Genomic DNA, 24,681 nt, shown 5'->3' with positions numbered 1-24,681 from the left:
TATAAGATGAACTTGGTTGAAGCGAAAGCTTACCAACACATATTTCGAGAAATATGTAAGCGAGTTAAACTCAGTTCGAAATCTCAAATGTGCATAATCGAAAACTATAGTAATACGAATTTTGTCTCAATATAGGAGATATAGTAGAAATAGACTTTGCAAGTGATAGATGAGTTTTAGTCTCCACATACCTTTTGTTGATGAAGTTCCACAAGCTATCCTTAGTAGTTCTTCGTCTTCAATTGATGAACACCGTGAAGTTTAATGCTCAACTACACAATTTATCCTAGTCCGAGACATCACTATAAGTAGACTAGAAATCAAGACTTATAGTTTTGATCACTAACATTGACAAACAAGCTTGAAATAACAACGCTTGCGAGTTCGACCTAGCAGTGCTCTAACAATCTCCCCCTTTGTCAATTTTAGTGACAAAACTATCAATATATATGGATTACAAAATAAATAAACTTTGTAGCTTCTCATCCAAATGCTTGATCTCTTTGGTTCTTCAACATTACTCGAATCTCCGTCACTTCAAGTACTCCAATGATTTCAAATGTGTTCAACTCAGCATCATAGTTGTTGAAGATCCGTAGCTATAACAATGAGAAAACATTTGCTCTCTATCATTGTTATACAATGTCATAGTATCATTATACAACATCAAAGTCCAATTGCATCACAACTTTGACAACAATACTATGGTGATATGTATCACTCCCCCTTAGTAAATACTTCATCTCACGGTGAAAACCATTCCCCCTTACATAATGATCCGTAAACCATATGTATTTGTAGTGTAGACTACACATTAATTCTCATCCTTTTTGTCAATATAAATTGGCAAAGGTACGAAAACTAGTGGGATCCTCATGAAATTTTCATAGAGATACTTCATGACCAAAAGAGAATAACATACCAACTTGTTCAGATGCCATCATCTAGTCAAAACTAAACGCATTCATCAAGGAGTTTATAAAGATACAAGATAACCCCTACAATATTCCACAACCGCACTCCCCACAAAGATTTGGAAATTAAACACAAGTTAAATTAATAACTCTCCCCCATAAAATGTCATTCCCGAAAGAACAACAAGAGCGACCTTACTTTTACAAGAAAAGAAGGATTTCTTTGGACATTAACAAATCACATGAAACATGAATTTGTATCCAAAAATCTCAATTGAATTAATCACAAAGAAAATGATAAATTAAATTGGCCATTCTCAACATAAGAGAACTTACGGAGAAACACAGTACACACACAAATATGTGGATCAGGGAAATACCAATACCGCGGAATAATCAAAGATTCATTCTATTTTTCATCACAATTTGCATAATGACATAAAATAGACTTAATCTTTGTCAAAAAAAGCTCACCCTTTCTTCCATCAATATTTGCATAATGACATAAAGGATTAACTTTTGTAGTCAAAAGTTCATTCTATCTTTTATCAATACTTTCATATCGACATATAATAGAGTTAACTTTTGAACAAATATGGGACAATCAAGGTTCACGGACGTAAACAACATATACCATAACAATTTGCAATATATAAAACCATGAAGATTAATACTGCAAAAATCATCTTCCAAATAACTTAGAATTTAAATAAATAAATCTGAAACAGTGCAAGATGAAAACGTTAGCAATAGCTACGGGTACTCACAATAATGACTATTCCAAACCCTAGTTATCCTTCTTAAAAACACAAGAATAAATTCCCTTAAGAAGTTTCCTAGACAAAGAATTAAACACCAAACAACTCTAAGACCAAAAACACCCGAACACACATTGAAATCAGAGATCTTTCAGAATCTTCACGGGTTTCAAGACCTTCAAGCTTGTGACTGATAGCATCGACAACCTCTTTGGAGAAGATATCCTCTTTGAGAATATCCTTAACATGTGACTTCATGAGAACAAGGTCAGAATTAACCTTTTTCAACTCAGTTCGTAACATATCAAGATCCTTCAGAGAGTCTCCAAGCTTCAGTTTTGCTCTCCCGAGATCATTGAGAAAGCCATGAACCACTTCAGCGGACACCATATCAGCATTTTCTCGATATTGATGAGAATATTCATAAAATCATGATGCACCAGGATGAAGATTCTCAGCTTTAACAATAGTTCTTTTCTTCTTTACTTTGAATTCAAAGTAAATAGCTTTATCAACAAAATTTTCTGGCAAATCCCGAGAACAAGGAGGAGATGCCATTCTCTAAGAAAAAACAAACCTAATGTATGTGTGCTTAAATAAAAGGTTTTGGTATTTTAAATGGTTTCTCAGGGAGACAAATTTTAGGGTTTCCAGAGTTAGTCCGCAACAAGTAACATGGGTACCCGTACGAACGCAAACTTGACCCATAGCCGGAAAGTACCCAAAACGCGAAAAACATGAAATAAGAAAGTTGTTTGAACAACACTGTTTTGCTACACGAATAATTTCACATATTTTATCTCAATATATTTTACCTTCTCATCAGAGAAAAATTTAGAGCATACGAGTAGCATTTTGTCATACCAAAATTTCAAGAAAGAAAAATAAGCTTGACAAAACAAAAGAACAAATACTTATGCAAAAATGTTTGTGAATGATAATCCGGCTATGAACAATAAGAAAATAGCTAGAGAATCAGAAAACACTTTGCCATCAAGTATACCTGATTATATCTCACTCAACCATGAATTTTTTTGTGAGTGAGATTTCAACCTTGTGATTAATTAGCACAAGTATGAGCCTTGAGCTCATCAAATGAACGTTGTTTTCGGTTAATCCTCTTTCTCCTGATCTTCGGAGGAAAACCCTTTTGATGCGAAAAGTTATCATAAAACTTACTATCATCAAAATACGACGCATAGTATGTATTCTTACCTGAAGAATGTTGACTTGAAGGAATTGACAGTCTGTTAATGATTTCTTTATAACCTTCAACTATCATTTTAGGTTGTCTTCCATATCTCCAGTTTTTCTTCCTTCTTCTGGTACCTTTTTCACATCATGAACAATATCATCTCCCTTTTTAATAGAAGAATATCCTTGAGATCTTCTTGGACGAAATGGTTTAGGAAGACTGTTTCGCAATTGAACATTTGAGGAACACGTCGAACTGACTTTCCTGGTAGGTTACACAGGGTGAGTACTAAAACCAATTGGTATATACATACGAATGTCAGTTACGCCTTTGAGAATTAAATATAAGGTGTGTTGAAGACGAGCAATAGAATTGTCATTCAACCTAGATTTCCTCTTTTGTTCAACATGTCCTTTCGAATCACAAAAGAGATACACTTTCTGATCAGTTGAGTGATTAGACTGGACAATTTTAATATCATCGTTGGGAGATATCTTCCTTCCATGTGATTTGGATATTCCTTGATTAGAGGAAGACAAAAGCGCATCTTTTTCAACAGGAAGGGATTTAGATTTTACTTCTGGAACTGAATTTTTTACAGTTAAATCAGAAGCAATTAGTACAGTGGACTCTTTGGAACATTCTTGAATACAAAGTTTACTCAAAAGAAGTTCAATTTCCAAAGCATCCTCTTTGAGTTTTTCCTCAAGCAGAGTTCGTGAAGAACAGACTGAGGCATTTTCCTCTCGAATGACCTTTAGAAGAGAGTCACGCTCATTTACCATACCAACAAGAGCATTAAATTTGTGTTTCAACCGGTTGACATCATCAGCCTAGATTCTAACAAGTTTTAGAATCAATGCACTCTCTTTGGCTGCTTCCCTTTCAACTTCAGAGTTAGACTCGTCAGTAAGGTAATCCTGGTAACACCTGTCAATGGAAGTCTGTTTTGTTGGAACACTAGGTTCGTCTATATTCGAGATTTATATATCTTTCTCTTTAATAGATTTCGTATAAACAGATATTTTGGTTTTGGTAATGCGTTTATCAGAGATAACACTTCTGTCCATATTCAGATCGTTACATACACAGACTTATGAGGTCTTAAATGTGTTTGCCTGCTCTAATACCAATTGAAAAAGAGGGGGTCTAACAACCACACCCAATATTTCGTTTGGAAATCTGAATATCCAATATACTTTCAAGAGAATCAACTAGACAGTCAGACTCAACATAGAGAAAAGTATATCAAAGAGTTTGTATCTCTATTTCTTAATTCAATGCGCAATCAGCATATAGGAATTTGCGAGCCCAATTGAATATAAGAGAAATAAATTGAACGCTACCAAAGATCAATGTTCAAGGATCAATCAATTTCAATTAACAACCAAAGGTTGGATTTACCAATTGATCGATTCAACGCACAACCTGTGATATTTCAATTATATAACAAAATATAATGTGGAAAAGAAATAACACAGACACCAGAATTTTGTTAACGAGGAAAACCGCAAATGCAGAAAAACCCTGGTCCTAGTCCAGCATTGAACACCACATTGTAGTAATCCGCTACAAACACTATCCTATTACCAATGAACTTATGACTGGAATGTAGTTGAGCCCTAATCAACCTCACACTGATCAAGGTACAGTTGCGCTCCTTACGTCTCCGAAGCCCAGCAGAATTCTACGCCCTTGATTCCCTTAGCTGATCTTACCCACAACCAATAGTTGCTACGAACCACAGTCCAAGACTTGATAAACAAATACGTCTCACACAGAAAAGTCTATTGGAATAGATAAATTTGTCTCCCACAGAAATACCTACGATTTTTGTTCCGTCTTTTAATAAATCATGGTGCATAGGAACCAATTGATAAACCGTACTTATATTCCCGAAGAACATCCTAGTATTATCAATCACCTCATAAATAATCTTAATTGTATGGTAGCGAAACAAGATATTGTGGAATCACAAACGATGAGACGAAGAGGTTTGTGACTACTTTTAATCTTACCTATCGGAGATAAATCCCAAGCAAATATTAGCAAAGATAATACTCAATCACGATAGTAAAAGTAAGATCAGAACACACAACCATAGTGAAAATAGTTGGGTCTGGCTTCACAATACCAATAAAGTCTTCAAGTAGTTAAACTACAGGGTTTCGTGAAAAACCCAAGGTTAAAGGATAATCGACTCTAGTCGCAACTACTATCACACAGGAGGTGTGGGGATTAGGTTTCCCAATTGCTAGATGATAGACACATTTTTGTGTCTGAATTGTCCTCAGTGTCTCTATTGCTAGTGCTTGATTTTGTACTTATTATGGTGTTTTTATGTTAGTGTAAGTGTTTTTTGGAGAAATACACTTGTGTGGAAAAAGTTGCTCAAAAAGTGCTATTTGGACCCCCGGAGGATATTTGCTATACGAACCCCAGATTTGGCTAAAGGGCACCCAAGGTTATGCGTAGCCCAAATTCATCCTCAACACCCAAATTCATCCTTATCACCCATCTTTTTCTTTTGAATTTCATTTTTGGCGGGAAAATAAAAAACGGAACTGTGTAATTTTCGATCGAAGTTTGAAGGAGTTTTGGGTTGATTAAAGGGCTGAAATTTGTTGGGTAGTTGTGATATGTCCCAACAAAACTATCATGAGTGATTTGATCGATTAAAATTGGTTGGATTCTCGCGTAGAAGTAAACAGAGAAACACGTACACACCAGGGGAAGATTTTCACGCGTCTGCTATTGTTGGGAGAGTTTGGAATGTGCTGGGAGAATGCTAGAGGCGTGTAAGAATTAAACAAGGAGAGTTTGCAGCTGTAAAACGTGTAAGAAGCTAAAACAGGAAAGAAAATATCCGAAAATATTTTCTTTCACTGCCGAGGATTTGTGAAGTTATGGAGGAGATTCGATGCATTTGTCGGGTATAAATAAAGTCCCTTGGGTCATATAAGGGGTTACAGAGAGTTTGGGGAGATTATAGAGCATCACAGAGTCGAGAAAATCAAGTTCCAGAAATATTTTTCTGCTGCTGCTCATCTGAAGAACGCGAAGAACAGACCATCCAAAACAGTCGTTTTTCAACAGTGGAAACGAAACACAGGCGTGGGTCGAGAATCAGCGACAGTACTGTTCTATCATTCTTTTCAGTTTGTAACACATATAACTGTTACAAACCCGGTTTTATCATTGTTTCTCCCATTTCGTCATTTGTACACCACCTTTGAGCAATAAAAAAAATGAATTTTGAGCGTGTTTTCCTAATGATGAGCTAAACCCAATCCTTGGGGCGACGGAGGAAGCCATTTTCTCAAGAATTATGTGGTAATATTTATTTTATAAATTTATGCAATATTTTTATATGATTAATTGCATTGATAAAAAATAAATTAAATGATTCTTATTAATCAAATGTGTTTTCTCTTGATGAACCATGCTTAGTTTTAGACTCTTGATGCGTTATACTTGCGACTAACATTTGATATTTTGGGAATCTGATTTTGGCAATACTTTAGAATCGAATCAATTGTTTAAATTGCATGATATGAATTAATTTAGAACCACATATGTATTGATGAATGGTGAAATCCTAGCTCCAGCCTCTCCATAATTTTCACAACATATCAACATTTATTTGCTTTATTTTCTTTGCTTTAAAATTAAGTCTAAAATCTATTGTTTTCACAAGTCTCAACGAACTTTTTATTACAACTCAATTGAAAATCACATCAATTTTTGGCGCCGCCGACGCGGATTTGTTTATAGATTTGTTTTTAGGTTTTATTTTATTTGTTCTTTTTTACGCGTTTTGGTATTTTTGTTTGCTTTCATATTTGGAGCTAAGCTAAAGGAAAAGAGAAAGTGCTGAAAAGAAAGGAAAAGCCCAAAAAGGAAAGAAAAGAGAAATCCAAAAGGAGTGAAGAAGAAGATTTTGTAAATAATTTTATTTTTATTTTTTTAGAAACTGTAATTAAGGTTTTTATTTTTGAAATATTTTATTTTTGGACATTTTTTCTTCTTATTTTCTTTTGGACATTGAACATTGGACTTTATTTTTAAAACCCTACGGAAGGGTAGTTTTAAATAAACAGTTTGCAGAGAAGGACGGCGATTACGATATCGCCTCGGCCCCTCGGGTTGGTACATGACATAGGAGTCATGGCCCGAGTCTACTTCAACGGTTCATCCCCCATCTGGAACGGGAGGTAAGAATTCTAAACACCCGCGAATCCCCTGTCAACAGGTTTACTGGATGATTTCGTATGCATATATGTTGAGGACCTGAAATCGGATTTAATTTTCTAGTAAAGGGCAAGCCTGGCCAAATCAAGATAAGGACTCGAATTTCATCACCGTTTCCTTCTTGTCCGCCTTAGGAACACGTAACCTACGCGAACCTAAGCCTTAAAATTTGGACTAGAACGAGACCGATAGGGTAACGAGCTTATTAGGATAGTCGTTCGGAAAATATTGGTTACTCTTTTGAGCATACTTTGAAGTTCATGATGGTTTCTATGAGTTGAATATGCCTCCTTGTAATGCCGGTGAGGCCTTGGGTATCAAAGCTCCACCGAGCTTCCCTCGTCTCTATTCAACTTACTTTAACTCGGATTGATTCTAGAGAGGTTTGCTCAGATTGTAACGAATTCCTTTTCGAAAGAATAAAAGCTGGTCTAGAAACAATCTAAAGGATCCATCATGCTTTTTGTTTGCTAGATAAAATAGGCTTGTTGTGGTCGAGTCAGCCTTCTTTGTGTTTGTTTAGAATTCCCTTGCAGTTAGGATGTCGAACTGGTATAACCAATGCAATGATTATTCGACTGAGAAACATGAACATTATTCTTTTTATGACCATAGTGTGAATAGTGGTTGGGAACACCAAACTTTTGAAGATTATGGCTCATACCATGGTGAGCTCAATTACTGTTCACATGAATAGCGGTCATACGAGCAAAATTCCTATAATTCCTCTTATCTAGATGAGGCACGTAAGATACTTGAGTCAACGCGTAAGTTACATGAGTCGACACATAAGTCAGCGGACACAGATGACTTAGTTATAGACGAAAGAACTGTAACAATGATTGAACCTTATTTAGAAGATAACCTCAGGAAGTTATCTGAGTCAACATGTAAGTTAACTGAGTCAACACGTGAGTTTGCTGAGTCAACACGTAGGCTTGAGTTAGAGACGGAAGAAAGAATTGCTCAAATTACACTGAATTTCCAATACATTGCTTCAAAAATCAACCTTGAAAGTGAGGAATTTTTTTATTTACATAATCAAAATGACAAGGATAGAATTGGAAGCAATACTTTAGATGAGGTTCAACCATTTTCATGTTATTATGATTATGATGAGGATAGTGCTGATGAAGAATCTGAAATATTTAGGCATAGTGATCAGGAATTTGTTACTCCAATTGAGCTTGATAATGATAATGATATTTATGGTTCAAATCCCGATAATTTAATTATTATCCACCTATTCAAAAGGACGGGGATTTGACTAGAGATAATACCGTTTTAGACGAAGTTGTATTTCCTTTTGATTACGAAGCCAATGATGGTTTAAAGGAACGAGTTTCTTTTGAGTCTAGTGATTTAGAAACAACAGTCTTAGACAAAGAAAGTGAACTCGTAAAAATGAGTGAGGATGCACCTGATTACAACTTAGAAGAATCAATTGACCATTTTCAGGAATCTAATGATTTAGGAATTAGGGAAATTGTAACTAGTCTACCTAGAGACACTGAAAACTCTAAGTTTGGGGGTGATTATCACTTTCATGATTCCTTACCTTTAACTCTTAAGTTCCCTCGTGTAGGACTTGACATTTGTGCCTCATCTTACAAGATTATCTTCATACACTTTTTTTCTGAACCTAGTTGTATCCATAAGAGATCTCAGTTGTTAGAAACCCATCCTATGGTTGATGTGGTTAACCCAGGCTATGATACCAAGATTGACTTTGTTTTCCTAGCAAAAACTTTTCTTCCAATTATGGGAACATATGATTTTCAGATGTGTCGGTTATTAAGTTTTGAGACTAAACCTAATTACTTTAGGAAAATAGGGTCGACACATTTTCTTAAGGAGTACCACCTCTTTCATTGTGGTCAGCTGTGTGAGTCAAATCTGATTGACTCAGAGGATCCCCAATTATTCAGGCTTTTTTTATGCGCTTCTAAGTTCTTAGTTGAGTATTTCCAGACTCTACAGCCTGATCTTCAGAATACCTTTGAGGAAATCCAACCGATGAAATCTTTTTATTTAGACCCAATTATAGAACTTGAAACTGAACCACAGCTAGATGTAGTTGTCTTAAACAGGAAAGTAGACAAGGGTGTGCTTTATTTGTTAACTTTCTTGGCATGGTGCAGATTCTTTTTACTTGTGATAGCTCTATTTGGTTTTGGTGATCCGCAGTTATTCCGGCTATTACTTTATGATTCTATAAGGTGACTAATCCTTTCTTAGTTGGCTGAAGACTTCAAACTTAGAACTTCTTGGGAGGTAACCCATGCTCTTGAAACACGGTAATATCTTTCCTTAACTCTTTTGCTTCAAGTGGTAACAGTTTCTCCTTGTTCATGCTTTTAATTTTATCTTTAGAACATTGAGGACAATGTTAGATTTAAGTTTGGGGGGATGGGTGAAACTTTTAGTTGTAATGAATAATCTCTAGAGCCTAGAAATTTATGCTTATTAAGGTTGGCACTAACCAATATAAGTGGATGGGAACATCTTGGTTGTAGGAGTTGAGGAACCAATATGATTAGATGGAAACATCTAAAGAGTCTATTCATAAAAGCACATACCTCAGGTGTTAGAATTTTTTAAAAAAAACATGGTAGTTTCGCCATATCTCGTTGAATCCTAATCCCTCTGTTTTTTTTAAATGATTTGGTGGGGCACACGATTCAAGTTGTTACCATTGCTAGGGTGAAATAGAGTAATTAAGACCAAAAATAAAATTGAGACCAGACCATCAGACCAACCGGAATAAATAAAGTCAACCACTGGTGCCCTTGTATATGCCAGTTGTGTTGACCCAGAGTTAGGTTTATCGACCACTGGTCCCCTTGTATATGCCAGTTGTGTTGATATTAGTCAGACCAGTATGTCAGTCCATTAGGATAGGTTCATCTTGGCAGAGGCCTTCAGACAGATATGGGAAACACCGTTCACTTTAAACCATCTATTTTTCTCTTTATCCATCTTCTTAATCTTTCCATATGATTGGCTGACTCCGGTTATGATGTCTAGAAACTATCTGAGTAGAGCTCTGTCACTTATATATGAATTTTAGTATGCTGAGTGCAAACTCGTGTACAAAAATTGGAATTTCGCATCAGGGTACTTCCTCTTATAATCAATGATTGTATACCAACCAAGGAGATTCTTTAGTGCCTTCCAAGGTTCTGCGTAGATAGCTAGGGTCTGGAGTAAAGGTTTTGTGGGTACACCTCTGGTAAACCCTCTGGAGACAACACTCCGCTGCTAGGACCACCTAGCGGTTTAATAGCTTGCTGCACGTGCTAAGTGTAGTCATTTTATACTAGATTTTCTCGAGGACTAGCAAATAATAAGTTTGGGGGTATTTGATAGACACATTTTGTGTCTGAATTGTCCTCAATGTCTCTATTGCTAGTGCTTGATTTTGTACTTATTATGGTGTTTTTATGTTTGTAAGTGTTTTTGGAGAAATACACTTGTGTGGAAAAAGTTGCTCAAAAAGTGCTATTTGGACCTCCGGAGGACATTTGCTATACGGACCCTAGATTTGGCTAAGGGGCACCCAAGTTTATGCGTAACCCAAATTCATCCTCAGCACCCAAATTCATCCTTAGCACCCATCTTCTTCTTTTGAATTTCATTTTTGGCGGGAAAATAAAAAACGGAACTGTGTAATTTTCGATCGAAGTTTGAAGGAGTTTTGGGTTGATTAAAGGGCTGAAATTTGTTGGGTAGTTGTGATATGTCCCAACAAAACTATCATGAGTGATTTGATCGATTAAAATTGGTTGGATTCTCGCGTAGAAGTAAACAGAGAAACACGTACACACCAGGGGAAGATTTTCACGCGTCTGCTATTGTTGGGAGAGTTTGGAATGTGCTGGGAGAATGCTAGAGGCGTGTAAGAATTAAACAAGGAGAGTTTGCAGCTGTAAAACGCGTAAGAAGCTAAAACAGGAAAGAAAATATCCGAAAATATTTTCTTTCACTGCCGAGGATTTGTGAAGTTATGGAGGAGATTCGATAAAAGTGATCTTTTCAAACACCAAGTTATGGTACCAAACGAGAGCACCACTACGCGTACAAAAGAATTCTCAGCACCACCAGTTCAAGTTCCAATCCTCAATGCCACAAATTACACAGTATGGGCCATGAGGATGAAAATATTGATGAAAATCTACAAGGTGTGGGATACAATTGAACTAGGAACAGATGATGCAGATAAGAACAACATCGCTATAGGTTTACTCTTTCAAGCAATACCAGAATGTCTTGTTCTACAAGTTGGTGAACAGGAAACTTCAAAGAAAATTTGGGATGCAATAAAGGCACGTAATCTCGGAGCTGATCGAGTTAAAGAAGCCCGTCTGCAAACCTTAATGTCTGAATTTAAAAGAGTGAAGATGAAAGACACTGATACTATTGATAGCTTTGCAGGAAAGCTATCAGAGATAGCCTCAAAAGCTGCGTCACTTGGACAATCCATTGATGAAGATAAACTGGTAAAGAAGTTTCTCAATAGTTTACCAAGATCCAAAAATATTCATATCATAGATTCTCTCGAACAAGTCTTAGATTTAAAGAAGACTAGCTATGAATATATAATTGGAAGATTGAAAGCATATGAAGAGAGAATCCTCGATGAAGAAAACAATGGAGAAACTCAAGGAAAACTCTTGTACACAAACTCTTACCAACAAAACTCTGCGACAAGAGGAAGAGGTCGTGGAAGAGGTGGTAGAGTAAACATAGGCCGAGGAAGGGGAGGAAGGTTTAACTCACAAGATAGAACAACAAGTCAGAATGATCAAAACCAAGGGAAAGAAAAGAATGATAGATCAAATATTATTTGTTACAGATGTGATAAACCATGACACTTCTCCTCTGTATGCCCTGAAAGAATACAAAAGATGGAAGAAGCAAACAAGAATGAAACAAGGGAAGCAGATACAACTCTTTTCATGCACGAAGTTGTATTCTTAAACAAAGGGAAACTAATACCAAAGAACTACGAATCAAAGGATGAAGAAGAAGGAATCTGGTGTTTAGATAATGGAGCCAGCAATCAGATGACTGGTAAGAGACACTACTTTTCTGAACTCAATGAGAAAATCAAAGGACAAGTGAAGTTTAGGGATGGATCTTCTGTAGAAATTGAAGGGAAAGGATCAATTCTATTTCAGAGCAAGACCGGAGAACATAAGCTTGTCACAAACATATACTTCATCCCAAACTTACAAAGCAACATTCTAAGTTTAGGACAAGCTACAGAAGTTGGATGTGATGTTAGAATGCGACAAGATTATCTAACAGTTCATGACCCAAGTGGAAGACTTTTAGTTAGAGTCTCACGCTCACATAATAGACTCTACAAGATAAGTCTCATGATTGGAAGGCCATTGTGTCTGAATATGAGACTGGAATATCAGACATGGAAGTGGCACGCAAGGTTAGGACACATAAGTTTCAGAACCTTAAAAACTATGTCTCAGAACAAGATGGTTCGAGGGATACCACAGATAAACTATGAGTCAAGGATATGTGAATCATGTTTAGTTAGGAAACAAACGCGTCAAGGTTTTCCAAAAGCAACAACATTCAGAGCCTCAAAGCCATTAGAGCTTCTTCATGCTGATTTATGTGGTCCTATTACACCACAAACCCTTGCAAATAACAAATACATATTTGTTATTATAGATGACTTCTCAATATATATGTGGTATATTCTTATGAAAGAAAAGAGTGAAGCATTTGACAGATTCAAAGCTTTCAGAAATCTGATAGAAAAAGAGTTAAAAGAGGAGGTCAAAATGCTTAGAACTGATAGAGGAGGAGAGTTAACTTCCTTAGAGTTCAACAATTTCTGTGAGTCAAATGGAATCAAAAGGCAACTCACAGCACCATATACACCACAACAAAACGGAGTGGTAGAGAGGAGAAACATGACTCTAATGGAGATGACAAGAAGTTCTTTAAAGGATATGCAGGTACCTAATTATCTATGGGGAGAAGCTGTACGACACTCCACATACCTAATAAACAGGATACCTACGAAAGCTCTGAAAGACATGATTCCATATGAAAGTTTGCGAAAGAGAAAACCAAACATAGATCATTTAAGAGTGTTTGGTTGCAAAGCATACACAAAAGTTGATTCTGCAACTCTTAAGAAACTGGATGATCGATCTCAGACTCTTGTGAATCTAGGAATTGAGCCTGGATCCAAAGCCTACAGATTATTCAATCCAACAACGAAAAGAGTGATAGTGAGTCGAGATGTGGTATTCGATGAAAAAACAAACTGAAACTGGAAAGAAACTAATGATGGACCAAGTAGGGATCCAGGAATGTTTCACATGAGATGGGGTCAAGTAATTGATGAAGGAGAAGGACCCATAATCATCAATACCAATGGAAACAATGATGTTAATCAAGAAGAAGAAGAGAATAATGAAACCACTGAGAATAACGAAGAAATAGAAGAAGAAGAAGAAGAAGAGATCGATGAAATAACTCAACCCATTCCACTGCGAAAATCAACAAGACAGATACAAAAGCCACAGTATCTGGAGGATTATGTTCTTCAAGCTGCAGAAGAATATGAGATTATGCTACTTTCTGTTAATGATGAACCAAGGAATTTTCAGGAAGCAAAGGTCTCGACTAAATGGACACAAGCATGTAGAGAAGAAATTATCTCAATCAACAGAAACAAGACTTGGTTTCTAGTTGATAAGCCAAGTGGGGTAAAAGTGATTGGTCTTAAGTGGATTTTCAAAATAAAACGGAATGCTGATGGTACTGTCAACAAATATAAGGCAAGACTTGTAGCTAAGGGATACGTTCAAGAATCAGGCATAGACTTTGATGAAGTTTTCGCACCAGTTGCTAGACTAGAGACAATTCGTCTCTTAATAGAAGAAGCTGCATCAAACTCATGGGAAATTCACCACTTAGACGTTAAGACATCATTCTTACATGGTGAATTGCGAGAAGATGTGTATGTTGAACAACCAGAAGGTTTTGAAGTAAAAGGACAATAGCATAAGGTTTATAAGTTATCAAAAGCTCTATATGGTCTAAGACAAGCTCCTCGAGCCTGGAATACAAAGTTAGATAAAATCTTAAGAGAAATCAGATTTGTTAAGTGCTCTAAAGAAACATCAGTATACAGAAAAGAAGAAAAGGGAACGCTTCTTGTGATTGCAGTCTATGTAGATGATCTATTTTTGACTGGAAACTCCCTTAAGGTGATCAATGAGTTCAAGAGAGAAATGTCATCAAAGTTTGAGATGTCAGACCTCGGAAAACTCACTTATTACCTTGGCATAAAAGTCCATCAAGGAGTAGATGGGATTCAGATTAAACAAGAAGCTTATGCAAGGAGAATTCTGAAAGAAGCAGGACTTGAAACTTGTAATCCAACTAAGATACCAATGGAGTTTGGACTTAAAGTTTCAAAGGCACAAGAAGAAGCAGAGATTGATTCAACGAGTTATAGAAGAAATGTTGGATGCCTTAGATACTTGTTACACACAAGACCAGACTTGGCTTTCTCTGTGGGAGTAGCAAGCCGTTATATGCAGAGTCCACGCAAGTCTCATGGTGATGTAATAAAGCAGATATTGAGATATCTAAGAGGAACAATCAGCTAAGGATTGAAGTATGGTCGAGGAGGATCAAAAGGAATTGTTGGGTATAGTGACAACAGTCATAATATTGACCAAGATGATGGAAAAAGTACAACTGGTCATATATTTTATCTAGGAGAAGCACCTATTACATGGTGTTCACAGAAGCAAGACACTGTAGCCCTCTCATCCTGTGAAGCTGAGTTTATGGCTGCAACAGAAGCAGCTAAACAATCAATATGGCTTCAAGAACTGTTCGGTGAAATCAAAGGAAGAGAACCTGGAAAAGTTCTCATCAAGATTGATAATAAGTCTGCAATTGCACTCACTAAAAATCCAGTGTTTCATGGGAAGACGAAACACATTCACAAAAGGTATCATTTCATACGAGAATGCATCGAGAAGGAGGTCATTAACGTTGAACACATACCAGGAACTGAGCAGAAAGCAGATATATTGACAAAGGCATTAGCTCGGATCAAGTTTGAAAAAATGAGACAATTGATTGGAGTACAAGATATGTCACGGGTAAGGTTGAAACTTAACGGGGAGAATGTTGGTTAAACTTCAACATAGAAGTCACTAACAAGTTGGTTAGGACAAGATTAGGAAATTGATGTAATCCTAAGGGAATTAGAAGTCATCTAGTTCTAAGAAAAGGAAAGACATGTAATAAGGTAATAGGACTAGGAAAAGGAATTTATAGTTCTATATATATATGATCACCAAAGTTGTGGTTGATCATATGAGCAAGATTAGAGCTTGTGTTTAGTTTTGAGAGATTTTCTAAACATCAGTAAAGAGAGTTGTCTTTATATAAGCTAAGTTTCATCTTGCAGTTGCCATTACATAATGAGCCATTTTTGTTAGCGTACATTAAGGATTGGACAAGGCCTTAGTCTTAGTGGATATATAAAGTAATTGCACAAACGGTTCGTGCATAATACTCCCTTCAAGATATTATTTCTTTTTAATCTCAATCTTATGTAATTACTTGTATTGTTAGATTTATCCTAGTCAATGTTTATAATTTGGCAGTAATATATATTTTTTTATACTCATAAAATTTTCTTCATATATTTACTAATTTTCGATCTTTAATTTGGGAAACATGTCGATTCTAAGCTTTCTTATACCGGGCATAAATGAAAAAAAGAAAAGCTAAAAATCAATTTTTTTGGTTCTTTTCCTTAAATTTTTTGCAAACAGCGAAAAGAGATAGGGAGTATATATACTTCATATTCGGGTTTATTTTCAAATTCACCGTTATCAAACCACCAAACCCTAGTATTACTTCAAACCCTGCATCAAAATGAATAACAATGGTTCCGAATCCATTAAAGATAAGCAAGTTCTTCCTCATCATGGACGATATACTCACAAGAGTTCCTCTTGAGTCTGTGGTGCAGTTCACCTCTTAAATGACAAGAGATTTGCTAATCGTCATCAAAAGATCTCCATGTACTCATCCAAACCAGGTATCATTGAACATAAGTTTGACAAAAATACTCGTAAATGTTATTTATCATTATTCGATTTTGCTAAGAACAAAAGAAAAATGTTGGAAGTTAAACCAAGATATGGTGATTTGGTTCGTGGATCAACATATGATGTTGATCCAGTCGGAAGTGGATCAACTGCCGCAGTTGACACAGTCAAGTTGGATCAACATATGCTGTTGACACATTGTGCGATATTTGGAAGTTGGAGTTAACTAGAAGAGCAAGTTGTGTCGGTTGCTTGTTTTAGAGTTTTACTATGTTTACAATTTCTTTGTGTTTCTAGAAGTGTGCTTTATTTTGAATTTGATTTTATTAGGAAAGTACTTTGAGTGATTGTCAAGTTTGTGAGACTATAAATGGGCTGTTAGGCCATGAGAGAATGTACACAAAAATTGATTATCAATGTAGTCTTTTATTTGCTTTCGTTTGTGCTCTCCTCTCTCTTGCTCGATCCTACATTTGGTATCAGAGTAAGGTGAGAGGAAGGGAGAGGAGAAAGATAGAAAGAATTAGTCTTGAAGCTGCGTTTGGTTAGAGAAAGTTAAAGAAGTTTTTTCGTTTTCTGGTAGAGAAGTTGGTACGCAAAGTATCAATTGGTTTTGAGTTGGATGCCCGTATTCTAATATGGTATCAGAGCAGGCTATTTGTGTCGAGTCATTTGACCGCACCTCTACTCCGCGTCATCCGATTTATTGTCCACGTGTTAGACCGAACGAGGCTACACGTGAGGGGGCGTGTTGAGATTATTAGTCCCATATTATCTGGGAAATCTAAGATCCTACGCTTTATAATCTTTTGGACCTCTTCACTCGTTGCCAATTGGTTTTGAGTTGGATGTCCGTATTCTAATAATATATAATATTAATATTAGTACAGAAACTTTGTATACATTACTAAAGCCCCAAGTGACGCATTAAGATGTAATCTGGTGGAGATGGGAGGATTGGTATGCTATTATGAGTGGAATCACGTATGCAAACAACTAAAGCTATGGAACAACACTGATAATCAGTGCGAATGGGTGAGAAAAGGGAACATTGAACTGGAGAGGAGAGGAGCTTTCAGAATTCTGTTAGGGTACTACCCTATGATGATTTCAAGCACCACTGTCAATTTATCGAAATTGTCACAAATCCTAAACTCAAAATCATATTCATGTGGTATGGGTCTCGTGAAGACGATGGGGAGGAGGAAGTTCCAAGCTTCAAGTACTACTCTTGTGACGTTGAGTTGAATAAGATTGAGTTAGTACTTGACTCAAAGACGGACGGCAAATGGCATGTGAACAGCATTGCTTACGTTTAGAATTTATGCAGTGGTGGAGTTGAAGTATCAAAGTACATAAACTTGAAAACTACTCCACGTTAGGTTGCAAGATCATCAAAGCTTCTTTACGGAGGTGCAGTTCAAGCCGTATCTTTTCCTTTTAGTTCCTTCTTCTTTTATTATGTTTTCTTAGCTTTGTTAGCCATGTTTTTTTTTTTCTTCAAATAAAAATAAATAGAACTTTATATTTGTAGTACGAACCAATGTTCGATTGGCTTGGCCACTCTAGCACTCTCTGTCACGGCTCTCATGATTGTTGCGGCCCCATTTGTATAGCTTGATTTTAGAGAATCTGGCGCTGCTGGATATGATGAATAAAAAGGTAAAAGCCAAGGCAACATGACAAAATCTGTAGGTTTTTAGGAAGAGCCAAAAGTGAACAGTAATAATAATAAGCTACAGATTATTTGAAGAAAAAAAGAAGAAAGCAATAGTTCTTGAAACATTCTTTTATCCCCAGATTCTAAATTGTACATTTATTGGTTTCTAATGTTATATTGTTTTGTGAATACAATAAACCCAGACACGAACTAAGGAGTGTGTTGCCCTCTGGAGAAGCGGGCCTTTGGGGAATATAAACTCATTATGATATAGGCAAGGATTTTTCTTCATAAAAAACAAAATTCTGGTTTCCACATTTGTTTCCCGCACAATAACTTCCACTTATAGGCGTGATTTTGCAGCTTGAGATGTTGACGCAGGTGCACTCTGCAGGAAATAGAAACAAAATAATGTACTTGTGAAACAATATACCTAAATAAAAAAAGAAGAAAAGAGTTCTCTGTGAACAAATTTGATTACTGAAAACACACCAATGGAATTCCTTTCATTGCTCTGTCTTCTAAGAACTTTGATGGTCTGAAGAAGTTGCCGTACATTTCTGACCACTTCTTGAGACTTGAGTATATATGTTTAGCTCCAACAGTATCAGCCCAAAATACAAGACCACCGCTATAATACAGAGGAGAAGTTCAACATAATGAGAACAGCCTCACATTTTCAAACAACGAGATGCTGGAATAGAAATGTTTTCTAAGCGAACGTCCATGAATACCAATCAAACTAAGAGAGTATCAAGGATAGTTACCGGTAGGAAGGGAAACTCATTCCATGGATAGATGCAACATCAAGATCTGATGCTCGGACAACAACTCCTTCATCCAAAACACGACATGCTTCATTCACCACTGGGAACATTATCATCTCCACTATTTCTTGATCACTCAAAGATAAGGGCTGCATTACATCCATTAGAAAGTCAGTGATAGTTGCACATTTTGGGAGATGGATTAATCTAACTCAACTTATAGTATATGTATCAAATGAAAATGTCAGTTTCACAATATTGAGAACAGGGAGAGGAGTGAAAACCTTTCCACCAGGCATAAGATTAGTAAGTTTAATAGACTCCTTAATGATAGGAAGAACAGTAAGATCGGGTTTTGGTTTGCTTCCCTTTACATATTTATAATATCCTTTTCCATTATTTTTACCTGAAATTTAGAAGATTGCACGAAACAAAAGAAGGATTAGCATTATAGGAAAATTAACAAGAGTGTGTTTATATCTCAGGGGAGTTAAAATGTGCCAGTGTAAGATTTCAGGTTTTTATCCAGACCATTTCGCCCATCTTTGAGCAGCAGCTCAACCAGTGGAGACTTGAAAGTCCGATCTGGGAAAGCAGTGGAAAACTCTTTGCCTACTGCCATTGCTACTCCATATCCAGCTAAATCCTGAAGCCTTCATTAAGAAAAAATGATCTCATCAGAAACATACAGCGCATTATATTTCTTGTTTTTAAGGAGAGAGACTTATAAAGAAGAGAGATAAAGCAAGCATCAATAACAGGGGACATCAATCAATTCAAAATTCACATGAGCGCAAAAAGAGCAAGAAGATTACTGAAAGGGGCCCATCGGCATGCCAAAACTGCTGATCAATCTGTCAATCTTGAACACATCCACACCCAAGTTTGCCAAAATGTGTGCCCCCTGTGTGTAAGGAAAGAAGGTACGGTTGACTGCAAAGCCTGTGCAGTTTCCTACTACCACACAAACTTTCTTTATGGCCTTGCCAACTGTCATGAGATCAAGAATTACTTGGGCAGAGGTCTTATCAGTTCGAACAATCTCCAGGAGAGGCATCACATGTGCAGGACTGTAGAAGAAGGGTCACATTAGAACTAAACCAGTAAACCACATGCACACACACAAAAAATAAATAAATAACTGAAGGAGAAAATGTTAAGGGTAGTTCCAGAGATCAAGTGTGATATCAATTTTGATTTTTTTGTCCTTGTCAAGAGAACAATGGAAAAGTTAATGATTCTTATATAGATACTGCTGGGTTTTCGACATGTTTCATGTCTCTGTCATCTGTGTGGCCATGCTGAAATAACATTAAAAAGAACAAAAGAAAATGTATAATCACCTGAAAAAATGTGCACCTATAATACGATTTTGAGAGCTCGTCTTTTCTCCAATAACATTGAGATCAATAGTAGATGTATTTGATGCCAAAATGCAGTTTGGAGAGCAGAACTTCTCAAGTTCATTAAATATTGACTGCTTCAGTGGAATACTCTCGATAACAGCCTGCAAATAAAGAAAGCCCCTTGAGCAGAATATCAAGCCATTTGCACTCAAGGTGTCCCCAACATGAGGACCTCAAGATAAAGAAATATGAGCTTCTGAGCCCAACACGAGATTTGACAAGTAGCCGAGAACTCAGGTGCTCGAGTCCAAAAGTTTATTCGACTCATCGACGACAACATATCAAATCTAAACAAGGTAACTGATACACAGGATTTTGCTAAAATCAGCCTATTACATCTCACTAACGCCAGATAGAATTATGGTTGGGCTAACCGACAAGAAAAGAACAAAATGGAGTAGAAAATCTGAAAATGTACCTCTATCACCATATCCACATGCTTAAATTCTGAATAGTCCAACACGCCTGTAAGAATTGAGAGGGCTTTCTTCGCCTTATCTTCTGTTAGTTTTCCTCTTGCCACTAAACTTCGAAGATTTCCTGCACCACATTGTTGGATCATGAGCTCCAAAAACGGTCACAGCTAAACACTATAATTACCAAGCATACAAAGCAAAAGATGATCACCCTCTTTGACAAGGCTTACAATAACAGTAAATTTTTGCACGAACAGAAACTACCCAAAATATTTCACAGGAAATGCTTCTCTTTCAGCTGCTACATCAGTTGCACAAGCAATTTGCCTGAACTTGGGCTGTGGTACTGCCAATTTCACTCTTGATTTCAGTATCGACTATTGAGAAATGATACCATATCCATGTCAACCAGCTTATGGAAGGCATAATATTTTAGCATCAGCATGAAACTTACATCGCAACTATGAGATTGTAATTTATAATTAAATCCCAACTTAAGGATAATTCCTAAATAAAGCATACGACATGGATTATTCGAAAAAGAAGGTGACCAAGCTTTTTCTGTATTAGGCAATTTCTTGGTGGCAGACTTATGATCCAGGTATTATATATTCGAAAAATCTTAACAGTCGTCAGATTAAATATTTTTCTCCAGAATGCCCTACCTTCTGCAGCATCTAGAATTCAATCGAAAAGGCACCACCCTCTATCTACTTCTTAACTAGACTTCACCAGACAAAATTAAGAAAAGGAAGTTTGGTGGTCTCTTAAACCTGCCTCACATATGTGGACCAAGTAGACAAATTGCAATAAGGAATCATGGATTAGAAACCAACCTTCTACTGTTTTAATTCCCTTCTGCAGGTACTCAGGGTTGATTTCTTTAAGGACAACAGATACATTGCTTAGGATAAGAGCTGTGGCGATTCCGGAACCCATCAAACCTCCACCAATGACAGCGACTTTCTTTATAGGCCTAGGTCTGAGTCCAATATCAGTAACATTAGGTACCTGTGGAGAAGTATAGTTAAAATGGGCTTTGTGAAGAAAGAAAAAAAAGAAGGATATGGCTAAGTAGTTTGTAAATATAATTTTTGGGGAGAACGTGAACCTACAGTCGACTTGAAAATTTTGTTAACCTGAGGTGTTACTTAAAAACCATTTAGTTATATGGCCAAGCAACATAACATAGTTTACTGTCAACTTGAAAGTTCTATTTTAAACAAAGCATCATTAAGAAAAAAAGACAGAACAAAATCATGTAATACTTAATAAAAAAGGAAGCCAAATATCATGTTCATTAGAAAGTATACCTTTGAAATTGCACGCTGGGAAAAAAAGAAATGGACAAGACCTCTTGAGGTATCTGATAAAACCAGTTCATTGAATAGTTTCACTTCCTGCGAATAACATTTTCCACTATAATTAGTGATAGATGAAGAATCATTCAAAATATAGTCTAGATCCCCGCATGCAACTCTACTGGAATAATAGGGTGGAATTTCAAGAATTATGCAAGCGGCGGTATTGGCACAGTCCTTTCAATAACAAGAAGACCCTAAGATTTAAACTGAAGCCTCTTACTTTTAATTGATGGAGGAAAAATCTATTAAGTTCTCCTAGTGTACTTAACTTGCTCATTTATCTTTGAAAAACGTCTGCCATTCTAATGCTCCTAGTCAGCAAGATAAATATTCTTTTGAAGGTCTCACTCAGATACCCCTAAAGTATACTTTATGAATAGTTCGGTATATTTTTCTGAGCATTTAAGGAATTTATATGTGAATATCATCTGTGTATCGAAACCGCAGTATTTACCTACTGCAACTGTGCAAAGTAAGAAAAACAAATACCTTCAGGACACCAGAATATCCTCCAAAAACAATTCCCTCCTCAACAGCATCAAGGCACGCTTGGTGCTGAGGCATATTTGGAGCAGTCCTTTTAGCCTGTTCTCTTGCAGCTTGAATTACTGTACGTGATTCAGACAAAGAACCAAGCTTATCAGTCCTTTGAAGAGAAGATATCCAAGGTTTACGTCTCTCAGCAATGTCCAAAGCCCAGCGCCTTGCTACTCTCAGCAACTCGTCTTTAGATACAATGGCGTCAATGAGACCAAGCTTGTTCCCTTCTTCAGACATGATAAACTTTGATGTCTACAATTTCAATACCACTTAATCAGCATCGAGATACTCAAAAATGAAGCAAATGGACTATAGAACAAGGACGATCAGTATATGTCAAGCAAATTCATCAGAACATACACTTACCAACATCATTTCAATAGCCTTTGGTGTCCCTACCAGCCTTGGAAGTCGTTGAGTTCCTAACAAATATCAATTAGTTTCTTTGGTGAGTACAGAGAGATGAGACGAAATGGCCTGACTTAATTCAAAACAGCTGGCTTTATATTCAAAATCTGAAATAGATCAACTACCTCCAAATCCAGGGATAACACCAAGTGTAAGCTCTGGCAAGCCAAGCTGAACTTTGGGTGTTGCAATACGCGCATGGCATCCCTATTACAATCAAACAGGACAGAGTTAACAAGTGAATCTAGCACTATATTTGTTGGAAGTTAAAACTTACGAGGGAGAATCCATACAGCCATACTAAGTAGAAATTACTCACCATTGTCAATTCTAAACCACCTCCAAGTGCAAGTCCTTCAATAGCAGCCACTGATGGCTTTTTGGCATCTGGTCCAACAAAAAACACAATTTAATCGCACGAAGATTTTATATGAAGATCAACAGAGGGTTCTGTTTTTGGTCAAATAAATAATTATGAATCAGATTTAACCTTCAATTGTGTTGCACACAAGTTCAACAGATACGTCAGGGAGCTTAGAAAGATCCCCTGCCAGGCAAAACAAAAAACTGATAAGAAACTGACAATTGGGTTTCAGGGTAGAAATTTGATTGTAATGTGATACCAAGTAGAGCAAGTTAACCATGCACATATACCAGTTTGATGAACAAGCCCAAAAACACTGATGTCGAAACCACCAGAAAATCTCCCGCCCTCACCTTTTAAGGAATAAGCAGGCAGTATATTAGAGATGAAAGATGTAAAAATGTAAAGAAACTGAGAAAGAACACGCCAATCTAAAAAGAAAATTAATGGCACAATAACATAGTAAACCTCTCATGGATCAACAAAATATATGAAATTCTTCAGATGTTATCGAGATCAATTAGTGCTTCTATCATGTAGGTTACACATTTCTGAGCTGACATCTTAGAGAAAAACAATGTAATATCTTCGAGGGACAACTCTCCCTAATTCCCCATGATCCAAACCAAAAGATATGGATGAATACCAGCGCCAAAGGTAATCAACAATCAAAGAAGTATAAAACAAACTAAAGGAAAAGAAAATCAAAGAGCAAGTAAAACAATTCGTTGTTCACATTTGTTTCAGCTCACTCAAAGAAGAGACTCTTATAGTCTTATTCAATCAATCATATTCTATCCAAATTTCCCCTAAAAACCCCCAGACCACTGAAATAACCTAAAAGATCTATCATACTACTCATCATTCTACTAACTGTACCAAAAATCTCATACAAAACCACCTTAAAACAAATAATCAAAATATCTCTAAATTCTAAAAATTACATAAAACTCACAAAATTGACACACCACTCAGTACTCACCAGTAAGAACTATAGCTTTAACATCATTTCTTCTCATAGCTTCTGCATATTTCTCCTTCAATCCTGCTAAAACTGCAAATTCAAAACACAAACAACAACAACAAAAACTCATCAGTCTCTTGATCAAATCAGGAAATCAAAACTCCCTTCCCAAAATTAACAATCAATTACCAAATCAATCAATTCTAGTAGACCTAAAATTCCACTAGATCTCCAAACAAAAACAAAAAAAAATTCTTAAAAATTCAATTTGACACAAGAAAAATTACTTGGAGGAGCTAATGCATTAACAGGTGGATTCAAAATCTTGATTACAGCAACTCCATCGTTTCCAACTTCCATACTAACTCTTAGATTGTTCTTCGCCATCGCAATTCTCGAAGCGTTTGAATTCTTTTCACTATCGGTGGATCAAGAGAAGAAGGAGAAGGTAGAAAATTTCGAGTACTATTGTGATGTGAAAACGAGAATAAATAAATAGAATATAAATGTTGAACCGTGTGGGAATGACGAAGTACAGGTTACGACTCCAACGTCGTG

At 36.4% G+C, this 24,681-nt stretch overlaps 1 protein-coding gene across 1 annotated transcript; it reads right to left on the bottom strand.

Annotated features, from left to right (window-relative positions):
• Window positions 1-17,914: 17,914 nt before the first annotated feature.
• Window positions 17,915-24,681, bottom strand: LOC113303948 (peroxisomal fatty acid beta-oxidation multifunctional protein AIM1-like). Its single transcript, XM_026553031.1, has 18 exons — window positions 24,411-24,681; window positions 24,142-24,213; window positions 23,450-23,512; window positions 23,286-23,342; window positions 23,115-23,182; window positions 22,921-23,002; window positions 22,754-22,809; window positions 22,337-22,639; window positions 21,797-21,883; window positions 21,320-21,494; window positions 20,486-20,607; window positions 20,005-20,168; window positions 19,477-19,731; window positions 19,193-19,314; window positions 18,946-19,067; window positions 18,662-18,810; window positions 18,387-18,525; window positions 17,915-18,282 (listed from the first exon to the last, which is right to left on the bottom strand). The coding sequence occupies exons 1-18, from the start codon at window positions 24,508-24,510 to the stop codon at window positions 18,238-18,240; spliced, it is 2,181 nt and encodes a 726-aa protein (XP_026408816.1). The 5' UTR covers window positions 24,511-24,681; the 3' UTR covers window positions 17,915-18,237.

Source organism: Papaver somniferum, chromosome 8, assembly GCF_003573695.1.
Source record: "Papaver somniferum cultivar HN1 chromosome 8, ASM357369v1, whole genome shotgun sequence".
In the NCBI taxonomy this organism is placed as follows: Eukaryota; Viridiplantae; Streptophyta; class Magnoliopsida; order Ranunculales; family Papaveraceae; genus Papaver; species Papaver somniferum.
The sequence above is the reverse complement of the archived record's forward strand: the minus strand, read 5'-3'. Positions and strand labels throughout refer to the sequence as shown.